General features: G+C 42.3%; 1 protein-coding gene across 5 annotated transcripts in view; it reads left to right on the forward strand.

The window, feature by feature from the left end:
• Positions 1–22,754, forward strand: part of traf3ip2a (TRAF3 interacting protein 2a) — a 95,693-nt gene that overhangs the window by 44,694 nt on the left and 28,245 nt on the right. For 4 of the 5 annotated variants that reach the window (XM_048530263.2, XM_048530260.2, XM_048530262.2 and 1 more), the window contains one exon: positions 11,231–11,474. In XM_048530263.2, the coding sequence (XP_048386220.1) occupies positions 11,314–11,474 (161 nt within the window). In that variant the 5' untranslated portion in view covers positions 11,231–11,313. Of the gene's footprint in view, positions 1–11,230; positions 11,475–22,754 lie in introns of those variants that run through there. The other variant, XM_048530264.2, reaches the window with a different exon arrangement.

Genomic DNA, 22,754 nt, shown 5'->3' on the forward strand with positions numbered 1-22,754 from the left:
AGTGAGGTTCACATGCAACTTGCCCAGAGGGCTGGTTTGTGATGCTCTGCGATACAAACAGCGTGGGTTCAGTTCCCACACTGGCTGAAGTTACCATAAGGGACTGTCAGCCTCTCCCATTCCTTGGCCCTTGGGTTAAACCACCACCAGTCATCTCTCTCTAAGGAAAGAGCAGCCCTATGGTCTGGTGAGATTATGCCAACTCTACCTTTGCCTCCCCTTGTACTGTTTCCAACATCCCAATAATTGAAGCCGCCTGTTGAGCACCAGCTGCACGTTCATCCTTTTACTTCTACATATGCATGTGATTCCAGGAGTAATCTGTAGACTGAGATAACACGGTGTGGATCTGGATGAACACAGCAGGCCAAGCAGCATCAGAGGGGCAGGAAAGCTGACGTTTCAAGCAGAGACCCTTCTTCAGAAATGGAGGAGGGGAGGGGTTTCTGAAATAAATAGGGAGAGAGGGGGAGGCAGATAGAAGATGGATAGAGGAGAAGATAAGTGGAGAGGAGACAGACAAGCCAAAGAGGCGGGGATGGAGCGAGTAAAGGTGAGTGTAGGTGGGGAGTTAAGGAGCGGTTAGGTCTGTCCAGGGAGGACGGACAGGTCAAGGGGGCGGGATGAGGTTAGTAGGTAGGAGATGGGGGTGGATCTTGGGGTGGGAGGAAGGCATTGACTGTAGACTATTGCATTTGAAATCCTGCTTGCTAATTCCTCACTTTCCTCCTGAATACTGACTGCAAGGCCACATCTCTCCATCTGCCTATGTTGTTGGTACCAATTTGAACCAAACGTTCAGTCTCCTACCTTTAGGTGTGTTGCAGCTGTTCAGCACCATTCTTGAAGCTGGCATCAGGGAGGTAACTTGCAACCCTGAATTCGCTAACAAGCAATTTAAGATTATCAATTAGACTCGCAATGTGGTTCACTTACACTTACCAGAAACCACGTCTGTTCATACACAGCGACCTATTCTCTGCAAACAGAAGGAACATGCTCAGGCATTGTAAATATTTTGGGTCCAGTGACCCTTCTTCAGAAGTGTTCACAGGACCCAAAATGTTAACTCTGCTTTCTCTTTATGGATGCTGCCTGATGTGCTGAGCTTTTACAACAATTTCTGGTTTTTGTTTCTGATTCCCAGCATCCACAATTCTTTGGTTTTTATGCCCATCCCATTGTGCCTTTCTTTAAATAAGTGAAAGCACGGAGAGCAATACTTGCCCAGTGCATTCTTCATAGCCATACCTTGACCAATCAGAGTCAATTAATCAACCATTCAGCATCCTTTTCTCACACAGTAAAAGTTGCTGCTCCCATTGAAGTTTTGTGCCTGTCCTGATGAGTGCAATTGGACAAGCTGAGAAAACATGCCCCTTTTCAGCAATGCTCATTACCATTTAATGGAGAAAGGACTTTTCAATTCCTTTAATTGACAACATGCTGAAGTGAAGAAAACTTACTGAATTAGTTTTAGGTTAATGGGAAACTTTATATGGCACAGAGAAAGACCATTTGGCCCATTGATGTTCTGTCACTTTGTCCCATTTTGCTGCTTTTTGTCACAAATATTTCCTTTACAAGTATTTATTCAATTCCCTTTGAAAGTTATTATTGATTCTGTTTCCATGACTCTTTCTGTTCATTCCACATACTAATTCTTTAATGCTTTAAATCTACAGTCGTCATATCAACTCTGGTTTCGCTGCCAATTAACTTAAATCAGTGCCTTATAGTTACTGACCTGTCACTGGAAAGTTTCTCTCTGTGCTTGACTACATTTGTATGAAGGTGGTTATACCATTGTACCACAGGGATGTGCCTGCATGCTTTGGATTAGAAGATAGCTAATGTGTAGCAACCTTATCTACAGGAAACATCTACAGGGGGACATTGTAGAAGGATAGATTTACTGCTGAACAGTTCTGTTTTATTGATTAGTTTCCTGGTTTATGGCCTGAGATGGCAAATAGTGTCTTTTGTTTTAACAATGTCGTTCTTAGCACAAGTGCGTTAATTACCGTGTTTTGAGGGAGACGTTAAACCAAGATGGTGTCTTGCTTATTCCTGTGGTTCTGTTGCATCTTAAGGTCTTGTGAAACTATTCATTGAAAAGCAGGGAGTTTCCTAGGATCCTGGCCAACATTTTAGCCTCAAGTGACACCAACCACTAAATCAGCCCAGGTTTCATCGAAATGCTGGTTATACATCAGCAGCAAGATATTACACAGCAGACTATCTGAAAGCATGAAGAAGTATAGAATTAGGGGGAAGATAGCAAACTAGATTGTGTGCAGTAGTGGGGTCTATACTGTAAGGAGAAAATTGAGCATTTAATAGAAAGCTACCTGGAATGAGGATAAATACCAAAAATGTCTTGTTTTTTTTTCATTAGTGCCACTCAGGTTGCAAGGCATTCTGATCAACAGGTTTAAAACTATAGGAGGAGGTGTGAGAGTAGATCAGAGCACAATATTTTTTAACAGTTTGAGCAATTAGAAATGGAGTGTGTCTCAGAGCACAATATTTTTTAACAGTTTGAGCAATTAGAAATGGAGTGTGTCTCAGCCACAGGATTAGATGTAATAGATTTAGAATTTAAGAGGGCAGGCAAAAGTACATGATAATCGGTTGTGGGGCTAACTCACTCATCCCAGATAAAAACCATTTCCAATATCAGTGTCAATGTGAATGGCAGTATGGATACCGCAAAGGGGAAATCATTCTGTGTGTTTCTTTTCTTGGCACAGCAACATTTTCAATAATTTCACAGTCATGACTAGACTTTTGATTCTGCTTCCAGCACTTTTCACTTTAAATGTGAATTTCTCGAAGAAAATCCCATACTTTTTCAACGTTATGAAGCGGATTAGGATGTGTAGAAGGGGCTGGATTGCAGCCTTCTCAAATGAAATGCTGATTCCTCCTACACACAGATACTGTAAACACACGTATACAAGTGTGAAGAGAGAATGGACTGTAAGACTCCACAACTTGCACGTGGAGCAACCTCAAAACCACCAAATTTTCCACTAAAAGATAGAGGATATCTCTAGTCATTAGCACATTGTTGCTTGATGTACACAATTTAGCTTCCGTGTTTCTGACTTTACCACAGTGATTACAACATCATATATATTTAAAAAATCCTTCATTTTGCTGTCCTGTCCTTTGAGGGTGTCCTGAGATTATGAACAATCCTAAACAAAGTGCAAGTCTACTTTTGTGCAAACATACTGCCTTTGCAAATATATGCAGATGGTAGTTTATCAGTTACCATCAGTACACTTGCAGAGAAAGCACATTATAAAACCATGTTATGAGGAGATGAGTTGACTTAGTTCTGACAAGTGACAGCTGCATGATAAGCCAATTTAGCTTGTTTGACAATATAGCCCCTGAACTTGCTCCTTTGTTTCTAGACATGACTGTTGCAGAACATCCCTGGCTTGTTTCCGATATCCAAATGTCGGTAAACTCGAGGTCATCCAAATTTCTGCAACCCATGTTCTGCCTTTACGAAGACCTGTTCATCCATTATCTCTGTGCTTGTTTGTGTAAATTTGCTGCCAATCAAGCAGCATTTTGACTTGAAAATTCCCATCTTTGCTTTCAAATCATCCATGGCCTTGCCCCTCCCTTTCTCTGTAACTTCTTTCAGCCCGACATTTTTCTGAGTTATCCGCACTGCCCCGGGCCTCTTGAGCTTCCCCAAATTTGATCTGTCTGTTGGTGGCCATGCCCCTGTTACCAAGTTCCTAGTGCCCTTCCTGCACCTCTCAGCCTTTCAATGTCATTTTTGCATTTAAGATTTTCATTAAACTAAACCTAGGCCGTGCTTCTACTCACTTGACCGGATATTTCCATAAATGGCTCGATGTACCTTTTTTTTTACAAACATTCCGTCAAGCGCCTTAGAATGTTTGAATTCATTAAAGGCACTATGTAAAGGTAATTGTTGTTGTCATTCTGACCTCTTGGAAAGGATCTGCAATTTCAGTCTGTCCAAATCAGAGCCCAGTAAAAATCATGGGTACAGAATCTCAGGGAAGGGATTCTGCTTTTTGCATAAACACACTACTAAATCACAAGTCTTTAAAGGGATGTGGAAATTGCTATCCCCGCCAACATTACTGAAGATTAATGACATTGTATCGGAGGTCTCAAGGACACCCTCCATCTACTATCTAAAGAACACATTTTCATTCAAACAATGTTTATCAACTCTCCCCCCACCGTCGTGTCCAGTTGCTAGTTACAAAATATATTTGTTTCTCTTAAAATATTAAAAGGCACACATTTGCCACAAACATCATGATTAATGACCTTGGTAAGGGATGGAATCGCTGGCTGAACACATTGTTTCACAATGTTACAGACTCCTCTGTTAAGAAAAAACCCTCAGCCCGAGTTATTATTCTAATGTTTAAAACCTGTTCTTCTGGTGACGGTACCATTGTAGTTAGGTAACAGACTGGATTTGTTAATGGGTGACCCTCCTCCGTCTCCACAGTCTTTCTTTGAAAGGTCTGCAGCCCAGACCTTGGAGCAGACAATGGCCTAGTGGTGTTATTACTAGACTGTTAATCCAGAGGCACAGGTCATGTTCTGGGGACCAGGGTTTGAATCCTGCTGAGGTGGAATTTGAATTCAGTGAAATATCTGGAATTAAGATTCTAATGATGACCATGAACCCATGGTTGATTAAAACCCATCTGGCTCAATAATGTCTGTTAGGGAAGGAAAATACCATCCTTACCTGGTTTGACCCAGAGCAATGTGGTTGACTCTGAGCTGCCCTCTGGGCAATTAGCGATCGGCAATAAATGCTGCCTGGCCAGCAAAAGCCTCATCCTGTTAATGAATTTTAAAAATATTTTCTTTATTCAACCTTTCTCACCCATTTTAAATGGTCCTTGTAATTACTGTTGTCTGTTACACTGTTGTGGAATTAAATATGGCAATCGTGGAGAGAAATTAACCTTTAGCTGGAATCGCTGTTACTTTCCATTTGCTGTCTTTTTGTAAGTAATGCTATTCATTTAACAGTTAAAATGTTCTTTATGTCATTCTGTGGTTCATTTGATGTATTGCAAATTGTACTTTCTGAAAAAGTCTGCCAATCAAAACTTTTCTTCCTTAAATGTTTTACCTTCCTTCAATACCCAGCATAAATAGTTGAAAATATGTTCAGTCAACTGAGCAATGCCTAATGTTAAATGCTTTGAGCTACTGTGTTAGATATCATTTTAGTCATGAGTCAGAGTCATACAGCACAGAAACAGGCCCTTCGGTCCAACCAGTCCATGCTGAACATAATCCCAAACTAAACTAGTCCCACCTGTCTGTTCCTAGTCCATATCCCTCCAAGCCTCTCCTACTCAATGTAACTGTTGTAATCGTACCCACATCCACCACTTCCTCAAGAAGTTCATTCTATACGCAAACTATGCTCTGTAAAACATTTGCCTCTCATTCTTTTTTAAATCGTTCTCCTGTCACCTTAAAAGTATGTCCCCTAGCCTTAAAATCACCCATCCTAGAGAAAAAAACAACTACCATTATCTCTATCGATACCTTTGAAAACTTATATCAGGTCACCTCCCAACCTCATACACTGTGGTCAAAAAAGGGCCAGCCTATCCAGCCTTTCTTTATAACTCAAACCTTCCATACCCAGCAACATCCTGATAATTCTCTTCTGAGCCCTGTCCAGCTCCTTCCTGTAACAGGGCAGCCATAATTCCAGTACACACAGTATTCCAGAAGAGGCCTTACCAATGTCCTGTACCACCTCAACATAACATCCCAATTCCTATACTCGAAGGACCGAGCATTGAAGACAAGTGTGCCAAATGCCTTTTTAACCACCCTGTCTACATGTGACGCAAACGTCAAAGAATTATGTATCGCACCCCAAGTCCCTCTGTTTTACAAAACTACCCAAGGCCCCACCATCAGGCTGCATTGATTGACAAAAATTATTTTTGTAAAGACAACATTGATATTACAAAGTTCACTTTTGTTGAATCTCTCAGTGGTTGATAGGAATATAGGAACATGAGTTAGCCTGTTTTCAGTCTTCAATTAAAATCAAAAGAACTGTGGATGCTGTGATTCAGGAACAAAAATAAACAGGAACAAAACCCAAAACATTAACTCTGATTTTTTCTTCACAGATGTTGCCAGGCCTGCTGAGATTTTCCAGCAACTTTGTTTTAGTTTTAGTTTTTAATACTCTAGTAAACTGGCGTACTCTGGTAACACTGTTTAGGAAGTGTACATTTCTGTATGGCTTCCTGTTTCCCACCAAAGCCCAAGGATTTTCAACATGAAAAAAGAGGCGTCTTTATTTGGGTAACACCACTTAATGGCATCTGAAGATAATCATCCCAGCTAAACACAAGTCACATTAACTCTCTGGTTGGGAACATGGAAAGAGCTGGAGATGTAGAAATGCAGGGCTGTGGAGATACCTGCAGCCACTGACGATGCATGCACGCCTACATCACTGGACTGGGGAACTTGTTCCAGGAAGATGCCAGTGTCAGCAGTGACCCAGCCTTCAGAGGCAACAGTGCTGATGGCAGGCCCAGGAGGTAACCATCTGCATGTAGACCCAGTGCTGAGGCTGGTCTTTCCTCTATTCCTTACATTTCACTACCTTCTGTGGAGAACAGGTTGCTGCTCTTTAATTCCTCATCTATGGTCTACATTGAGCTGTATAAGCTGCTGAGAAGGACAACAGCAGTGCATGCAGATCAAAGACCTCACAAGTAACAGAACTGACGTCCATTACCGTGGGTCTGAAGTCACGTGAATATCAGACCAGGTTAGGATAGCAGATTTCCTCCTGTGAAAGAAAATCAGTTAATCCTCAGGTGGACTTTTACCTGGTAGTCTTATGGTTACCATTGTGACAATAGCTTGAGATGTCATTTAGTCACTGAATTTCAGTTCCACTGATACCCACTGTGGGGTTTGAACCCTTGTCCCCACGGCATTAAGCAGGTGTCTGGATTACTAATCCAGTGACGTTACCACTATGCTGGCAATAAGCAGTTGTCGTAGATAAGCCTTTCTGAAGAATGGTCCCGACCCGAAACATCAGCTTTCCTCTTCCTCTAATGCTGCCTGGCCGGCTGTGTTCCCCCAGCTCCACACTGTGTTATCTCCGACTCCACATTTTTGTATCAGTCTTCATGGTGGAGGACACGAATAACATACCAGTAATTGACAAAGAGATGAAGGTTGGTGAGGACCTGGAAACAATCATTATTATGGAACAGGTAGTGTTGGGCAAGCTAATGGAGCTAAGGATTGATAAGTCTCCTGGTCCTGATGGAATGCATCCCAGGGTACTAAAAGAGATGATGGGAGGAAAAAAAGCAGGTGCACTGGTGGTAATTTTCCAAAATTTGCTGACCTCTGGGGCAGTCCCAGAAGATTGGAAAACAGCAAATGTGATGCCACTGTTTAAAAAGGGAGGTGGACAAAAGATGGGGAATTATAGACCTTAACCTCTGTAGTGGGGAAGAAGCTTGAGTCTATTATCAAGGAAGAAATAGAAATCGTTCCGTTGGGCAGACGCAGCATGGGTTCATGAAGGGCAGGCCATGCTTGACAAATCTTTTGGAATTCTATGAAGACATTACGAGCGAGGTGGACAATGGGGACCCAGTGGATGTGGTGAACCTAGATTTCCAAAAGGCCTTTGATAAGGTGCCGCACAAGAGGCTGCTGCATAAGATAAGGATGCATGGTGTTATGGTATTAGCATGGATAGTGGATTGTTTGACTAACAGGAAGCAAAGAGTGGAGATAAGTGAGTGCTTTTCTGGCTGACAATCAGTGATTAGTGGTGTGCCTCAGGGATTGGTGTTGGAACCACAATTATTTACAATTTATACAGATGATTTGGAGTCGGGGACCACGTGTAGGGTGTCAAAGTTTGCGGATGACACTGAGATGAGTGGCAGAGCAAAGTGTGCAGAGGACTGTGAAACTTTGCAGAGGAACATAGATACATTGAGTGAGTGGGCAAAGGTCTGGCAGATGGAATACAATGTAAATAAATGTGAAGTCATACATTTTGGTAGGAGTAATAGTAAAAGGGATTATTACTTGAATGGCAAAATGTTGCAGCATGCTGCTATGCAGAGGGACCTGGGTGTCCTTGTCCATGAATCACAGAAGGTTGGTCTGCAGGTACAACAAGTAATTAGGAAGGCAAATGGAATTTTGTCCTTCATTGCTAAAGGGATTGAGTTTAAAAGCAGAGAGGTTATGTTGCATCTGTACAAGGTGCTGGTGAGGCCACACCTGGAGTACTGTGTGCAATTTTGGTCTCCTTACTTGAGGAAGGATGTACTGGCATTGGAGGGGGTGCAGAGGAGGTTCACTAGTTTGATTCCGGAGTTGAAGGCGTTGGTTTATGAGGAGAAACTGAGTAGATTGGGATTATATTCATTGGAATTCAGAAGATTGAGGGGGGTTGATCTTATAGAAACATATAAAATTATGAAGGGAACAGATAAGATAGAAGTAGAGAGGATGTTCCCACTGGCAGGTGAAGCTAGGACAAGAGGGCATAGCCTCAAGAATAGAGGGAGCAGATTTAGGACTGAATTGAGAAGGAACTGGAATTCCTTGCCCAGTGAAGTAGTTGATGCTACTTCAGTAAACGTTTTTAAAGCTAAGGTAGATTTTTTTTTTTGAACAGTAAAGGAATTAAAAGATACAGTGAGAACATGGGTAAGTGGATCTGAGTCCACAAAAAGATCAGCCATGATCTTATTGAATGGCAGAGCGGGCTCGAGGGGCCGAACGGCCTACTCCTGCTCCTAGTTCTTATCTGCAATTCCAACTGTCTCTGAAGCAATTGTCATATCTTTTCACCTAAAGGCTTTCCAACCTTCTAGCTGTTTAGCCCCCTCAATTCTGGCTGTTGCCTTGCTTTCATAGAATCATTGAATCCCTACGGTGCAGAAGCAGACCGTTTGACCCATGCAATCCACATTGACCCTCTGAAGAGAATACCACCCATCCCCACCCACCTGTAACCCTGTATTCCTTCATTTTTGGACTGCAGGAGGAAACCGGAGCACCCGGAGGAAACCCACGCAGAAACAGGGACAATGTGCAACTCCTCACAGACAGTCACCCGAGCCTGGAATTGAACCAAGGTCTCTGGCACTTTCAGCCACTGTGCCACCCAAAATTTGTTCAAAATGGAAATTCCATTCAGCCCAGGACAACTGTGAACTAGTAATAAAGCCGGTGTTCAGTATTCCAGATGCAGGCAATGAGCTTTTAACATATATTGATAGAAGACCCACTGACAAGTTAACATGCCTCCCACCACCTAACATTCGATCTATGATCTAGCTAGTGATTTACAACAGTGTATAGTTGCTTTCCTTTTGTACTCTCCCATCTCAATTTCTAAAGCAAAGGATCCCCCCAGCTCTTTAAACAGCATTCTCATTTTGTATCAGAGATAATGGGAACTGCAGATGCTGGAGAATCCAAGATAATAAAATGTGAGGCTGGATGAACACAGCAGGCCCAGCAGCATCTCAGGAGCACAAAAGCTGACGTTTCGGCTCTGATGAAGGGTCTAGGCCCGAAACGTCAGCTTTTGTGATTCTCAATTTGTGATGCCAACTTTGAATGTTTATGTACTCTCTGCTTCTTGAAAATTGTACCTTCTGTGAAGCATGTTTTGAAGCTGGTTCTCAGAGAGGTGATACCACAATACTTAAATATAAATCTTTCCTTAATCCGCTACTGGAACACTTTAGATGACTTGATTTCCTCCAGCAGTCGATCACAGCTTTTTGAAAGGAGTCAAACAATTTAATGTCATTTCCTGAGCTTTGTGATAGGGGGTTGAAATGCCTTGAAGCTGGAAATTCAGAGTTGTACCATTTCATGGGGAACAGAAAAAGGACTAACAGCCTGTCGGTGTTTGATGGATTAGGGCAAGTTCAGGTGGAGATAGGACTGTGTGCAAACATTCATGTTCGCATCTAATCTGTCACCCTGATTGCTTAGAAATTTCCCAACTGTACAATTAGCAAATCATTTCTGTTGTGATGCTGTGGAGTATAAATCACACGGCCAGCTAAATCCATTGTTTTGAAAGACTGAATGTTAGAAACATGCCCAGCAAGGTATCAGTATTCACGTGACAATGATAATCAGTGCTGCACCAAGCATCATTATCTTTACTGAACAGATACGAGCTATCCAATTCTCCCCGGAATTAGCATCTATCTCAGTTTCCAGTTCTATCTAACAATAGTCTTCAGCCACATTGTTACAGGGAAGAAGAATGAAGTATTCATTCTTTGTTTGGATGATGTTAGAAAGAGTAAGTTCCACTATAGTCAGGAGTAAGCTGTTGCTGCAACTCTGAGACACCATGAGCATTTGAAACCTTGGCCAGTCCCTGCCAGATAAGTTCATGGTTTCTGCAGGTAATTTGCATACTTGCAGATGCAAGAACCTGCCATAAATACATCACATGAAAATAATTCTCTGCAGGCAGCCCATAGGCATAGACCTTGGCCAGTTGAATTTGCATAGTGGCATAGTGATAGGTATTGTCAGTACTGTAATAGACTTTCCCATCAAGCACTGGTGTAGAGCTTGGTAGCTCTGAATCTCTGCCTATCAAGCTTTCTATTGTAGGTTAGGCAAAGGTACTGAGGAGAGGATGGCCACTGTTTTACAAGATAAGGGGACTCATTTTACACTGGTTGACTAATAAATATTACTAAATTCATGCTTCTCTGAGCTGTCCTTCCTTGTTCTCCTAAGACCCGTATAGCTTGTTTGAGGTAGTGAGAATTCTGTGCTTGACTTTGCATCATTCAGTGTTTGACTCTGCCTCGCCATTGCTGGAAGGCTGGCCCTTCTGGAGATATGTAACAGCAAGTTCCTCCTGGACAATGATGTTCTCAAGTTCATAGCACGGCCCTGACCTCTTCTGCACTTGCAAAGAAACAGTGGACTCTTCAGTAAACTACCTGTGTACCTAGAATGGGCCTTGCATTTGGAGAGAGGGTGTGAAAGGGGGAGAATGAGAGTCAGGTGTGAGGGTGGTTCCACAGCCACATCAATGAAAACAATTTTTATCCTGATAAGTAGTTTCAAGAGATTCATCCAATGCAACTATTATCCAATTAAGTCTCAATTTGTTTTTCCATGTCTATGTTACTAGATGGTGTGAGTGTCCCTCCTCAAGCCTGCAACTGTAAACAGTGCTACAATAAGGCATATCAACATGGTCCCTTTCCTGTACCCATGAGATATAACCAAGATGCCCCTGTGAGTGAGGTGTCACCCATTCAATCATATGGATGCAGACTGATTAACTCTACTCCCATGTACTTGGCAAGATATCCTTATAGTGGAGGAGCACAAGGCAACTTCATCCAAGTGCCATCACAAGGACCAGTATATGGGTGAGTACAGTTAGTTGAATTTCACATTCTTATCCCTTTCTGTTTGTTTCCAATTTTTTTTTACTTTTCATTCTTTTCCAAATCCGTATGTATAAATGTATGTGCAAGTGTGAGGGAGAATGTGAATATGAAGCATGCTTCTTCCTGTCTCTCACATTCAAGCAATTGGGGAGTATTTCCTCACACTCCTGGCCAGTATCTTCCAGACGATGGACAAGCTTTGGGGAGTTAGGAGATGAGTTACTTAATATAGGACTCCTAGCCTCTGAGCTGCTCTTGCATCTACAATATTTATGTAATTAGACTTGTTCAATTGCTGATTAATGGTTGATGTTGCCAGTGAAGGAGTTAGAGATGGTAATGCCTCTGACCTTCAAGGGGAAATGGTGAGGTTCTCTCTTGTTAGAGATAGTCATTACCTGGCATTTATGTGGCATAACTATTACTTGCCACTTACTAGCCTTAATAACTACTGCCCAATAGCTCTGGCCTCAATAATCATGAAGTTCTTCAAGAGGCTGGTCATGGCCCACATCAACTCCAGTCTCCCCACCTGCCTCGATCCCGTACAGTTTGCCCACTGACATAACAAATCCACAGCGGATGCCATTTCCCTGGCTCTGCATTCATCCCTGGAACTTCTAGACAACAAGGATGGTACGTCAGACTCCTGCTCATTGACTACAGCTCCACCTGCAACACCATTATCCCCTCCAGACTGATCTCAAAACTCCAAGACTTTGGTCTCAGCTCTGCCCCCGGCAACTGGATCCTCAGCTTTCTGACCCACACACCGAAAGCAGTGAAGATAGACCACTGCACCCCCTCCACAATAACGCTCAACGCTGGAGACCCCCAAAGATGCGTCCTCGGTCCCCTACTGCACTGCCTTTACACCAATGGCTGTGTTGCCAAATTCCAGGTGAGTGACATCTACAAGTTTGCTGACGACACTACGATGGCAGGATGGATATCAAAAAACATCGAGTCGAAATACAGAAATGAGATCCAGGGCTTTTTGACCTGGTGCAATGAGAACAACCACTCTCTCAATGTCAGCAAAACTGAAGAACTGATCATTGTGCTCCTGAGATGCTGCTTGGCCTGCTGTGTTCCTCCAGCCTCACATTTTATTATCTTGGATTCTCCAGCATCTGCAGTTCCCATTATCAACTGATCATTGACTTCAGCAGGAAAGGAGGAGAACACGCCCCCATCTACATGAACGGAATTGATGCTGAGAGGCTGAAGAGCATCAAGTTCTTCAGAGTGACGATAATTGATGGCCTGTCCTGGGCTTCCCACGTAAATGCAACAGTCAATAAGGCACAGCAACGCCTCCTCTTCCTCAGGCAGCTCAGGAAATTTGGCATGTCCATAAGGATCCTCACCAACCTCTATAGATACACCGTTGAAAGCATACTGTCCGGGTGCATAACAGCCTGATACGGCAACTGCTCTGCACAGGACCTAAGAAACTAGAGAAGGTTGTGTGCACAGCCCAGACCATCATGGAAGCCAACCTCCCATCCATGAACTCTATTTACGCAGCTCGCTTCCACAGAAAGGTGGCCAACATCATTAAAGACTCCTCCCACCCTGGTAATGACCACCTACAACCTCTTCCATCATGCAGAAGATACAGAAGCCTGAACACATGCACCAACAGGTTCAAGAACAGCTTCCTTTCTACCACTATTCGACAGATGAATGGACTCTCTATCATTAACTAATGCTGGCCTTGCCTAGTACACAGCCTGTGCAATGTAACCTGTATGCATATGTCTAGTTTTTTTTCTCACCCAATGATCCATATGTCCTTGCTTACTATGAAATGCCTGTACTACTCGTAAACAAAGCTTTTCACCATGCTTAGGTACACATGACAATCAATCAATCGATCAAATTATAGTTTTTTTAAAGGTTTTGAAATTTCCTGCATTAACTATCCTCCCAGGCAGTGCTTTCTAGATTTGCTCCACCCTGTGGGTGAAAAAGGTTTCCCTCAATTCCTGAAGAAGGGTCCCGACCTGAAACGTCACCTTTCCTGCTTCTCTGATGCTGCCTGGCCTGCGGTGTTCCTCCAATTCCACACTGTTATCTCCCTCAATACTTCCTGCCTTCCAGATTAAAATTGTGCCTCCTGTGGTAATGGTAGAATAGAGGATATGCAGGTCATGAGCTTGCATGTGGTGTTGGGGTATGATTCTGATGTATCAGATAGCCTACAGAGCCTCATGGATGTGCGGTATTGAGTTACTAGATCTGTTCGAAGTCAGTCCCATTAAATATGCTGGTAGGGCCATGGAATATGCTGGAGGTTATCCATAAAGTCATAAGAAATAGGAACAGGATTTAGCCATTTGTCTTCTCAAGCCTGTACCACCATTCAATGGGATCATGCCTGATCTGACATTCCTCATGTCCACTTTCCTGCATTTTCCCCTTAACGCTCTATTCCCTGACAGATCAAAAACGTTTTTATCTCAGCCTTAAATATTTACAAGAACTCTGCTGCGCCACTTTCTGTGGCAAGGAGTTCCAAAGGTTCACAACCCTGCTAGAGAAGAAATTCCTCCTCGTCTCAGTCTTAAATCGGCACCACTTAATTCTGAGACTGTGTTTCCCCAGTCCTAGACCCTCCCATGTGGGGAATCTCCTCTCAGCATTTACCCCGTCAAGCCCCTTAAGAGTCCTGCGTGTTTTAAAGACATCGCCTCTCATTCTTCTGAACTCCAGTGAGTAGAGTCCAAACCTGTTTAGCCTTTGCTCATAAGGCAATCTGTCCATACCATGGATCATCCTTGTGAACCTTCCCTGAACTGGCTCCAATGAAACAATAACTTTCCTTAAATAAGGGGACCAAAACTCCAGATGTGGGCTCACCAGCACCTAGTACAGTTGTAGTAAGACCTCTCTACTCTGATATTACAACCCCTTTGAAATAAGGGCGAGCATTCCAGAACCCTTCCTGCTTACCTGCAGCATCTGTGTACTAGTTTTCTGTGTTTCAACTACAAGTACCCCCAAGTACCCTTAAAGTGAGGATGAAATATTGTTCCACAAGGACTGTGCAATGGTCACTCTTACCAGTACTGTCATGGACAGATGCATCTGCAGCTAGCAGATTAGTAAGGATGAGGTCAAATATATTTTTCCCTCTCGTTGGTTCCCTCACCACCTGCCGCAGACCCAGTCGAGCAGCGATGTCCTTTAGGACCCGACCAGCTCGATCAGTAGTACTGCTGCCAAGCCACTTTTGGTGACGGACATTGAAAACCCCTACCCAGAGTACATTTTGTGACCTTGCCATCCTCAGTACTTCCTCCAAGTGTTGTTGAACACGGAGAAGCACCAATTCATCATCTGAGGGAGGAAGGTGGTTGGGGTGACAGATTTCCTTGTCCACATTTGAATTATGCCATGAGATTGTATGGGGTTCAGAGACATCATTGACTCCCGAAGCAGCTCTTTTCCAACAATGAATAGATCTGTCCTGCCCTATGGGACAGAATGTATCCAGGTATGGTGATGGCAGGGCCTGGGCGATTGTCTGTAAGGTTTGATTCTGTGAGTCTGACTGTGTCAAGGTCTTGTTTGACTAGTCCGTGAGACAGCCCTCAGATGTTGCTAAGGATGACTTTGCAGGATTAATAGGGCCACATTTGCTGTTTTGTTTTAGGTGTGGGCCAGTGCCACATGTTCTATGCAGTTTCATTTTTGTATTTAGGCTTCTCAGCACCTTCATACAATTGAGCAAGGCTTGCTAAGTGAAATAGCTCTCCAGGGGCGAGTCAACAAGTCTCCCTCAATTTACACATGAACTGTCCTTGACTGCCTTTTACAGAGTCAGGCACCAGAGCATTTCAGCACTTTTATGTCAGCCAGGGCTCCCTGATTAGACGAGAGTAACAGCTCCAGTCAGGGAACTCATATTCTATGAGGTCCCGCTGGCTGACCTCGTTACAATCACAGCACAAGGCCATTTCAGGGGAAGTTATGTGTCAACTACAAGTTGGCCAGACTGGATAATGATGGCAGATTTCCTGTAGTGAACCACATGGATTTTTAACGCACTTCACAGATGTTTAACTATTCACCATGAGACTCGCTTTATCTAATTCCACATTTTGTTGGATTCTCATTTTACCACCTGGCATGGCGATTGGCATGGGATTCCACATAAGTACTCCAGTGACACTATCACCATACCAGCAACTCCCTTAGGACTGCCTTAGTTGTAAAGACCAATATGTAGCATCAGTTTTGCAGAATTAAGAATTAGTAAAGATAAATTTAGCAATTAGCAATACTTTGTGGTTCCCTAACAATAATTACAATGTAAGAGAGATCCCACATTAAGAAACATTAGAGGCAGTGAGAAAGGTATGGGCAATTTTAATCAACATTCAGATTGGTTGATTCCAATTGGCAAAGGTAGTCTGGAATATGAATTCATGGAGTGTATTCAGGACATTTTCTTAAAACAGTATGTTTAAAATCCAACCAGAGAGGAGGACATTTTAATGTGCAATGAGACAGAATTAATTGATTAATAGGGGAACCTCTAGCTGACACTAATCACAACAGGATTGAACCTCACATTCAGTTTGAGGGTGGAGAATGTGAGTCTACAGAAATTGGGCTACCATCAAATTGAAAGAAAAAAGTTTACAATTCTGCAAAGATTAGCATCAGGCCAGAAAATTGGGCAGAATTTAAAAACGAGCAAAAAGTTTACCAAAGTAATTGGAATAAGAAAACTAAACAGAAAAGTAGAGAATGTAAAAAGAAAGTTTGTAAATGTAATTAAAAAGGAAAAGAGTAACTAAAGTGAGTGTCAGTAATTAACAGGAAATAAGGAAATTGAAGATGTGTTGAATAGATAGCATGTGTTCATCTTTCAGCTGGAAGTCATAAATAACATCCCATAAGCACTTGTCATCAAGAAGTGAAATACAAGAGGAACTTAAAACAATCACAAAACATTATGAAAAGTTGTTAGATCTGGACAAATTCAGCTGGAAATCTGGCTGACAAGTCCTCAGGACCAAATGGTCTATATTATAAGGTTTTAAAGGAAATGGCTGCTGCGTTAGTTATGGTAATGATGGTAACTTTCCAGAATTCCTGATATTCTGGAAATATCATACTAGATTGGAAAATTTGGACGTACCTCCTGTATTTGAGAAGGGAGGGAGACAGAATCAAGGAAACTGGAGGCTTGTTAAAACAGCAGGATACTTAGAAAATCTCAATGCAATGTAAGGACGAGTCAGTATGGTTTTGTGAGAAGGATGTCTTGTTGAACTATTTTATTGGAGTTGAGAAATTAAAAACAAGATCAATAAAGGCTGGTAAGAAAATGTTGAATACTTGTATTTCCAGAAAGCATTTTATAACGTGCAACGTCAAAGTTATCTGCAAATTAAATGTTCCCGGTGTAGATGGTGACATTAAGTTAAAAGAAAATGAAAGCTTTTCACTGTGTCTTACCATATTCTTACTGTAAAATACAAGTTGATAAAATTATTCAAATTAACATCAAAAGAAGAAAGCAAAATGGGTTATTTTTGGGGTGGTAAGCTGCAACTTGTGGAATACCACAGGAATAAATGTTGGGACCGCAACTATTTACAATATATATCTATAACTTGGATGGTTGCTGTATTTGCTGATGACATGAAAGATCAATAGGCCACTATGTGGTGAAGAAAGGTAGAGGGCTAAAATCATTATTTTTTACAACATGACCTTTGCTGGAAGCACTTGTTCCTGGGCGGTGTAGATTCACTGCTTGGTCTATATGCTCTGCCCAAAGTGCCACTCTCCAAGTATGAGCCCAAGCATTAACACGTGTCACCCTTTTGAAGACCATTCCCTTGATGGTGTACAGCCCACTATCCAAGGCCAGCACCCTGGATGGTTCTTCCTTTGACCAGGACTACTTGAGCTGCAGTCCAGTTGAGTTCAGCCAGCTCAACGACTGTTGTACATTGTACACTGAATCTGGGCACTAGCCTGACAGAATTAGATCGTATCTTTACCAGTACAGCTTTCAGCAACTTAGAATTTCCAAAAATCAGTAACTATGTTAGGTACTGGTGTAACGTTTTAACAAGACATTCCTGGAAAATCACTATAAAACTTAGACTGTACTTTTCAATCTTTTACTATATGTGTCACTATTTTGTTTTAGAAATGTAGCACCTAGTGTACCAGTCTACAGTGTGTTTAGGAGATAAAGAAACTCTGATGTTATCTTACCGGACTTTGGTATCAAGTGAAAATGTCCATTTGACTTCTGAGTTCAGTGTGTTGTGCATGTGTTAACCCAGATGCGGCTTTAGCTGTTAACATAAAAACTCAACTGCAGTAACCACCTTTAAAACAGAACAATAGAACTGAATGGTGCAGCACCTTTTTATATGATGTATCAGACCAGGATCCGAATCATGCATAAACTAAATAAGAACATACTTTTTGAGTAAATAACGTTTGGCACAGCCCTGTGGCAGTCTGATATTATATTATTCACAGCATCACCTATTCATCCATGTTTTCGTAGCCAGCATTCCCTCCCCTCTCAAGGCACTTGGCCCTCAGTATCTTTAGAATCATAGAATACCTACAGCATGGAAGCAGGCCATTCAGCCCATCAAGGCCACACCAACTCTCAAAAGAGCATTCTCCACCCCCCCACCCCCCCCCCCCCCCACCTTATCCCTGTAACCCTGGATTTCCCCTCACTAATCCACCTAGCCTGCACACTATAGGCAATTTACCACGGCCAATCCACCGAACCTGCACATCTTTGGACTGTGGGAGGAAAGCCGTGCAGACAGTGGAGAGGATGTGCAAACTCCACACAGATGGTCTCATGAGGATAGAATTGAACCTGGATACCTGGCAGTGTGAGTCAACAGTGCTGCACACTGAGCCATCCAGTATCTTTCACAAATTAGAAAGCAGATCTTTTTAACTATGGCCTCATGCTGAGGATACTTTTCCAAATCTGTGCAGGTGATGTGGGGGAATTGCTCAGCCTCCCTGCTGTCCATCACTGATCAGTTCACCACACTTACTGACATTTACACTGCAGGATGCCAGGCTACCTGTCAGACTGAGACATTCCAAGTCAGAAGGTCTGGCTCAGAGTACAATCATCAGTGCACAGGAGAATATCTTCTGAAGCACGAGTGTGTACAGACTCGTCATTGACTGAAAATCTTTGAGCTAGAAAATTAGCTCCTCACCAGTGACCTGTCATTAGATGGATCCTCACCCCAGCTTATCATTGAGGCAAAGTCCATCTAGTAGATTTGCTACCACTTGGCAGGGACTTCTAGGGTGTCCTTAGTCCAGTGTGATAGAGGAAGTACAGTCTAATGAGAAGAGGCATTTGTCTTAAACAAGATGCAAATGAAATGTTTTCCTTTATTTCAAAGGGAATGGAGTATAAAAGTGGGGACGTTTTGCTCAAACTATATACCCACACATCAGACCACACCTGGAATGCTGTTTTGGACACCTTATCTGGGAAAAGATGCACAATCCAGAAAGCATTCAGTAGGCTGGTACCAGGTCGAATTGTCTTAAGAGTAGAGATTGAGTAGGTTTGGCATGTACTCATTGGAAACTAGCAGAAGGAGAGATGACCTTATTGAAAGATAAAAGATTCTTGTGGGGCTTATAAGAGTAGATGTATAAATGTTGTTTTCCTTTCTAGGAGAGTCTAGGACCAGAGAGCATAATGTCAGATTAGTGAGTGGTACATTTCAAACAGAGATGAGGATGTACTTGTTCTCCCAGAGGAGCGTGAATCTGTGGAATGCTTTACCGCAGAGGGCTGTTAGGATGGGTCATTACTATATCCAAGGCTGAGAGAGACAGATTTTTAATTGGTAGGGGAATCGTGGATTGTAGAGAAAGAGCAGGAAATCGGAGTGAGGATTAGCAGATCAGCCAAGATCTCATTGAATGGTGGAGCAAACTCGATGGGCTGAATGGCATACTTCTGTTCTTATGTCTTATGGTATTATGTAGTATACTGTATGAGAGCAAATACATACAAGTTAAATTGGTATACTATACATTGTTACTGAAACAATGAAGGAGGCTTCACTGATAGGTCTTGCACCTTTGTGATCCAAAGCTGTTCCCTGCCTGTTCCCCTTCCCATGTGGCATCTTTATATTGAGTGGTGCTTAATGCACTCCTCAGCCTTTCAGAACTATACAGGCTTCTGCAACAGCACTTGCCTTTCCCATCCACCCAAGTCTCATGGCTGTAATATGATTAATTATATTATCCACCTTCATCATACCAGGGAGTCCAGAACCAAAAGTCTCGGTCTAAGGATATGGGGTCTGCCATAGAGGGCTGAAATGAGGAGAAATGTCTTCACCCACAGAACAGTGCATGGCAAGTCTCTTCCACAGAAAGCAATTGAGGCTAAACTCTGAATATTTTGCAAACGGAGTTAGATACAGTGCTTAGGGTAAAGGGATCAAAGGGTAAGGGGCTAAAACAAGAACAGGGTATAGAGTTGATGATCATATTGAATGGGGAGTAGGCTTGATTGGCTGAACAACCTACTGCTATTCCTATTTTCTTTGCTTCCATGTTTCTAAGTCATTCTGGAACTGGAAATGTGACTGGAGCCAGTGGGTATCTCTTCCAGCCAGACACATGTCGTGTTGCATAACAGCTTGGAAGGGCAACTGCTCTGCCCAGTAAGAAGCAACAGAACGTTGTGTACGCAGCCTAGTCCATCAAGCAAACCAATCTGCCAGCCATGGGCTCCATCTTCTTGTTGCCATGGAAAGGCAGCCAACATCATCAAAGACCCCTCCTACCCTGGTAATGCTCTTTTCCAACCTCTTCCATCAGGCAGATGATACAGAAGCTTAAACACATGTAACCAACAGATTCAAGAGCAGCTTCTTCCATGCTGTTATTGGACTGCTGAATGGGCCTCTCTAATTTCAAACCTAATGTTGATCTTGCTTTTGTGCACTCCTGTGCAGTTGTAACCTTGTATACCTCACTCTGTCTAAACACCCAATGATCTGCATATCCTTGTATGTTATGATCTGCCTGTACTGCTTGCAAAACAAAACTTTTCATCATACTTAGGTAAATGTGACAACAATAAATCAAATCATTGGATCAGTTGGGGGTGGAGTAGGGGTATATAGTCAGGGTGCATAAACCACTGCCTCCCTAGTAATTGGAAGGTTTTGAAAGAAATGAACTTTGATAATGTGTCTGCGCAGTTGCAATTAACACAATTCCTAATGCTCCCAGGCCCACAGCACAAACTAAGTCTCAGAAAGCTCATGAAAAATAGATTGGCAATCTCCTTCAGAAAGGCCAGCAGGAAGGATGCTCTTGCAGCCATTCAGCGTGGTTCTTTTACATCTGTTGTTCCCAAGTTAACGGAATGATTTCTTCGACATGCTGTTGCCATTCTGCAACATGGGTGCATTCACACTGTGCAGCAACATGCATATCTCTCTGTATCATATCAAGCAGATAAGCACCTCCTTCTAATGAAATGGCAATGTCAAGGGGCCAGCTAATGAAATTCAGGCTGATGCCTCTCTTAGTCTATAATAGGCACCTTCTCTTGTTTCACAATTGCCTGTGCTGAGAATTAGGCACCTTTTTATTGTGTAAATTGAAGCCCTGTGATATAAACACCCCTCTTGACATTTCAGGTGGGCCCACTGTGCAGTGCAGGCTTTTTTTCTGTTCTTCAGACAACAATGTTGTCCTAAATTTCTCCCAAGATACCTCAGCCCTGATGCCTTGGCAAGCCTCAAATTGGAAACTGTGCAAAGTGACACTCAAAACTGTCATTCCAAGTTGATTGCCAAGAGTTTTGTAACATCAGCTTGTTGAATGTTCTCTCAATCTTTTTGCTTTGTTTAATCCAAATGAATATTGCCACAACAAAATTATTCAGGCTTTCATCTTCTTCAACAGCACTTCTCTACAAAGTTAGACTATGTAAAAATTTGCAAAACGATTGCAGTAGTTCTTTTAAAAGAATGTTAGATTAAGTTATGTTGCAACATTCTTTTTAAAGTACAGTATTTTCTTGGTAAGCGTCTGATATATTTACATTAGTCTTCGATCATCCATCTGTAATATAGCTGAGCATTGGCCAACTCCCCTAGGTGCTGTGCGTGTGTGAGCAGGAAGCCCAGTTGGTCTGAAATGGCAGCCAAGAGTTAGTTTTTCTTACAAATGAATAGACTGAAAGAAAGTTTTGTGAAAGGGCTTCTTTTTCCCATCAAAATGAAAAAGGAAGCATGCATAAAAGATAGAACATTGACAGAATGACCTGAATTTAACAGAAAATTAAGGAATGAAAAGCAGAGGACAGTGAAACACCTAAATAAGAGCATAATGCTGTAAAGCTGTCCTGAACTGTGAAACATAATTGTCTCTCGCATTACGCTTCATTCAAGAAAAGCCCAGCAATTACATAACAGTCAGTTCCACCACCAAGGAAGTGAAATTATGAGAAACAATAATTTGGATTAGAATTAACAGTCATGGAGACCAATGCAAGTTAATTAAGGAGAGCCAGAATGGATTTGTTTAGGGAAAATAGTGTTCAACTGACTCACTGGAGTTTTCTTTAATCAAGTTCAGAGACGGTGGATGAGGGAAACACTGTCAATGTGTTTTTACATAGAGTTCCAAAAGGCATTTGGGCCTGTGTTGCACAATCGGCTTGTCACCAAAGTTATGGGTCATGGGATAAAAGGAACAGCAGCAGCACAGACACAGAATTGGCCAAGTTATAAGAACCACAGAGTAATGGTTAATGGGTATTTTTCAGCTGAGAGGAAAGCAGTTCACCAGGATGTGGATGTCATACTGATTATATATTTGAGTGATGTAGGCCTTGATAGATGGCATAATTTCAAAGTTAGCAGATGATATAAAACTTGGAACTGTAAAGAGGACAGAGCAGAACTTCAAAAGGACATTGACAAGTTGTTGCAATGGCAGATAGGTGACAGATGAGGTTCAGTACAGAAAAGTGTGAGGTGATACATTTCAGTAGAAAGAGCATGGAGAGACAAAATAAAATAAAGGACACTAACTAAAAGGCTGTACAGGAGCAGAATGACTAGAGGGTATGCATGCATATGTTATTAAATATGATAGGATGGGTGGGAGAGCAGTTAATAAAGCAGGCAATATTCTAGGTGTTATTGCTATAGGTACAGAGTACAAGAATGAGGAGAATATTGAGGATGC

This window comes from Stegostoma tigrinum, chromosome 4, assembly GCF_030684315.1.
Source record: "Stegostoma tigrinum isolate sSteTig4 chromosome 4, sSteTig4.hap1, whole genome shotgun sequence".
Lineage (NCBI taxonomy): Eukaryota > Metazoa > Chordata > Chondrichthyes > Orectolobiformes > Stegostomatidae > Stegostoma > Stegostoma tigrinum.